Raw genomic sequence first — 3,919 nt, forward strand, 5'->3', positions numbered from 1 at the left:
CTGATACGAATACACGGAGCAGGGATTTGCCAGAGGGCTGGTTACTGGCCAAGATAGAAGATTACTCCAAAATACCGTAAATCAAATTTGGCATGCCCTCAGACAGACGAGGACAGTACTCACTGACTCAAAACAAAACAAGTGTGTGACACTGCATTTTAGTGAAGAACCTCGTTGAAAACCTACAGACCACTACATGAAAATCATATCATCTCAATAAAAACGCCCGAAAGCTCCTTTGGTCTACAAGGCAAAAAGGAATAGTTTCACAATAATGGCTCTTTGGTACGAAAGTGAAATAATTAGATTTTATTCTGCCTACTTGTTCCTATTGTTCTGCATCTAGGTCACGTGTCTGGCCGACATTTATTTCATCATCGGTGGGATCTGCATTAGTTGTTATAGACTCAATCACTAAAAACAACATAGTCTCCACGTTTGAATCATTATGTTTGTGTTGTGTATTCTTCTCAGCTTTAATGTTATTTGTGTAATGTTGAGTACCTGTTTGATGATGTCGTGTCCTTAAAAAACTTCCTAGATTCTCTCGGTGATTTCTTTTTCTTTGTTTTTTTCGGACAAGCTACAGTATGTTGATGTCATGACCAACAGTTTTCTTTTTTTCTGCTTCTCCTCTAATGATAAGTGTTTGTTTTTTCCAGTGCATTACTAGGCCAGTCCTTTGTGCTCTTTCTACTACAAAACAACACTTTATTACAGACTGATTTTATTTACAGAATAAAATGTATATGATTTTTTTTTCATGTGGCAATATATGCAACATACTGTATGATACAGGTTGGTTAAAGGGTGCAGTGTGTGGTGGGTTTTTTTTTTGTTTTTTTTGTTTTTTTTACAAAACTTGTCATGACCTACATCTAAGAAACAAAATTTAAAACTTTTTTTTTAAAAAAAACTACATGACATAAATATGCAAAAATCTACAGAGGAAGGAAGACTTTCTGTGTAGTGGAAAGTTTGGAGTAACTGTTCTGACTCCATCAAACAAACATGCCCGTGAGAAAACAGTGACTGTGAAGATAATGTGTTGTGGAGACAAACATTTTCATAGGTCTATCACCACAATGCTTTTTTGCATAAAGACCAGAACAGAGAGCAAGTATAGAGGTAGTGTTTCCTCATAGTGCTGAACATCACCACAGACAGTCCACGGAGCAGCAGCATGATGAAGCGGATCTTGCTGGGTGTCATCTGTCTGTCAGGTCAGTCAACTCTTTACTCTTGACTGTTTAACACTGAAGAAAAAAATATGGTCTGATCTACTTTATGTTTTTAAAAACTGATGTCGTCCTTAGGGTGGCGCATCTTCTCCTCGTGCCTCCTCCATCAGTACCACTATGTGGCTGATCCTATGAATTGGACTGAAGCTCAGACCTACTGCAGAGAGACGTACACAGACCTGGCCACCATTGAAAGCACTGAAGAAATGAACCAACTCATCAGCAAGGTTTCACCTTCTGGCTTAAATTCTGAAGTCTGGATTGGCCTGTACAAATATATTGACTGGAGGTGGTCAGACAACTACACTGGGCCTGGAGCTGATTATAGGAACTGGCGATCGGGCTCACCGGGCAATTATTTATGTGGTATGAGTGACACTAGTACCAAACAATGGTGGGGATGGGACTGCTCATCGTCCTACCCATTTGTCTGTAATAACGGTAAGCACAGAGAAAGGACTTATTTCTTCATCTGTTAATGACTGATTATTTTGAGTGTTTGTTTTTTGTTCTTCCCAAACTACAGGAACACAGAAGGATCCTAAATTTGTTTATGTGTCTTCGGCCATGAGTTGGACCAGTGCTCAGAAGTACTGCAGGGAGAAATTCACTGACCTGGCCACTGTGAGGAGTGATGCTGAGAACCAGGCTATGCATGCAGTGGCGCTTTCTGCATATCCATGGTTTGGTTTGCACATAGATCCTAACAGTTACTGGTCTGATGCAAGTAACTCCTTGTTCAGACACTGGGAAGGAGCCTCACTCCCAGTTGGCTCGATGAGTGTTGTATGTGGTGTTGCAGCTTTGCAGAATTCGGGAAAATGGAAGTTTTTTCAGTGTGAAACTCGACTCCCGTTTGTCTGCTACAGTGTCCCTCCACCACCCGGTGAGCAGTTTCTACATGTTGGCATTACAACTTTTACTGGGTTCATCTTTTACCACTGGAATGAACAGAACTAACACCACGGCAAGCTCACGTCTTGTATTTCTCTCCTCATTCTGTGCCTATGCAACAGTGAAGAGGCAGATAGTGAAGCTGAGGATAAAGCGAGGGGGCTCCTCTGTGGATCTCAATGACCCTGCTGTGAAAGCTGACATCCTGAAACAGGTGAGAACTCCCCTGAAAAATCCACCCTGACACACTAACACATTCATACAACCACGACAGATGCAAAGTACTCATAAAAAAACTTGCTCTCATTTGTTTATTTATGTGACCATAACTCATGCATTTTTGCGCCTGCTTTGCATCCTGATTTTATGTTTGCAGGAAGAAAGTTTAAAATCCAGATGCATAGCAGGCACAAAAACAAAAGAAGAATAAAAAAACAAATGCATACAGAGTCGTTATCATGACAAGGATCATGGCAACATAATGGCTGTGTTTTTTGTTCTGTCATGTCAACATGACAAATTTTCACAAAAGACCTGTATATGAACCTGTGATCCCACTGCGATTGCACAATGATTTCTGCGTCAGGAGCACAAACAAATTAGACTACATTTTTTCTCGTGACATCAACATGGGAAGTAGCAGTGTAGAGGGGGATGCAGCACCCCCTGAAACAAGACATCATGAAAACCATCAGCTGATAAGTAAAAGTGGTGCAGACTCCATGAAAACGAGCTTGAAACGTCTCTATCGTAACTGCGCTACATTATTATAAACTATGAAGCTGTTTGTCCCTGGCATTAACAAGCGCCCGTGATCCGGTTAGCCATTGTTGTTAATAACTATTATAATATAATTTATCCTTGCCATTCAAATTAATGCAAAAAACATTAACGTTGCACATCATTTATAATGATGTCATTATTTAGTCTCACCGCTCTGTGAGCCAGATGTGACTGACTTCCTGTGTCACCGTAAGCTAAAGCTAAGCGAGGCTCAAGATGTTTGAAAATGGCCTGTGTTTCCCAGCTCCAGGTCAGGTTGACGGAGAAGAGAATGAGCGGAGTCACCCTGAAGTGGAGAGAGCAGCCCGATGGGAAAGTCTTCCACAAGGAGGAAGAAAGCTCTCGGAGGAATAAAAGAAAAAAGTCTGAGCTCTGAAATGCAACTGTTATTCTGTGTGTCTGTAAGGTGTGGTGACTTTTGATTCTATCTGCTCATACATAGAGTACACTATTATCACTGTGCTGAGTGCTGAACCAGGACCCTGCATACATCCTGTAGACTGTCATAGAAGAGTTTGTCTCTCATCATTCATGTTATACTGTGTGAAGTGTTCATGACATGTAGGTTTTCTTCAAAATAAAACACATATGTGAGATGTGGCTTTGGCTACATCTTAGCTGAGTGCACTTTGTCTTCTGAAGTGACCAATGCAGACAACAGCAGGTCTGTGTAACATCAGTGTATCTGACCTGCACACTAGTGCCAGCAGAAGCCAAATGCAGGCAGTGATGGAATTTAATGGAGTATATTTATTCAAGGAGTAAGTATAATTTTGAGGTATTTGTACTTAAGTTGAGTATTTTCATATTCTACTACTTTATACTTCCATGCCACTACATTTTGGAGGCAAATATTGCGTTTTTTGGCCCCAGTGTATTTATTTGACAACATCAGTTATGGGTTATGATGCAGATTGCAGCATCAGAGCCAATGTGTCTCAATGTGTTTTATCAGAAATTGATGAAAGGGGCTCTTTGTAACTTCTCTGTTGTGCTGTACA

The 3,919-nt window shown here is 40.6% G+C and overlaps 1 protein-coding gene across 1 annotated transcript; it reads left to right on the forward strand.

Moving 5' to 3' along the window:
• The first annotated feature begins 995 nt into the window (after positions 1-995).
• Positions 996-3,496, forward strand: LOC119028897 (C-type mannose receptor 2-like). Its single transcript, XM_037115332.1, has 5 exons — positions 996-1,223; positions 1,317-1,682; positions 1,768-2,127; positions 2,258-2,349; positions 3,163-3,496. Exons 1-5 carry the CDS (start codon positions 1,184-1,186, stop codon positions 3,292-3,294), a joined length of 990 nt encoding a protein of 329 aa, XP_036971227.1. The 5' UTR covers positions 996-1,183; the 3' UTR covers positions 3,295-3,496.
• The last annotated feature ends 423 nt before the right edge of the window (positions 3,497-3,919 follow it).

The sequence above is a fragment of the Acanthopagrus latus genome, chromosome 11 (genome assembly GCF_904848185.1).
Source record: "Acanthopagrus latus isolate v.2019 chromosome 11, fAcaLat1.1, whole genome shotgun sequence".
NCBI classification, from domain to species: domain Eukaryota; kingdom Metazoa; phylum Chordata; class Actinopteri; order Spariformes; family Sparidae; genus Acanthopagrus; species Acanthopagrus latus.

What these genes read in the sequence shown, in the direction of transcription:
- LOC119028897 (XM_037115332.1), top strand. Translation starts at nt 1,184, where the DNA reads ATGATGAAGCGGATCTTGCTGGGTGTCATCTGTCTGTCAG. An exon ending in GGGTGTCATCTGTCTGTCAG is followed by an intron (nt 1,224 to 1,316) that starts GTCAGTCAACTC and finishes TGTCGTCCTTAG; the next exon opens with GGTGGCGCATCTTCTCCTCG. An exon ending in CCCATTTGTCTGTAATAACG is followed by an intron (nt 1,683 to 1,767) that starts GTAAGCACAGAG and finishes CCCAAACTACAG; the next exon opens with GAACACAGAAGGATCCTAAA.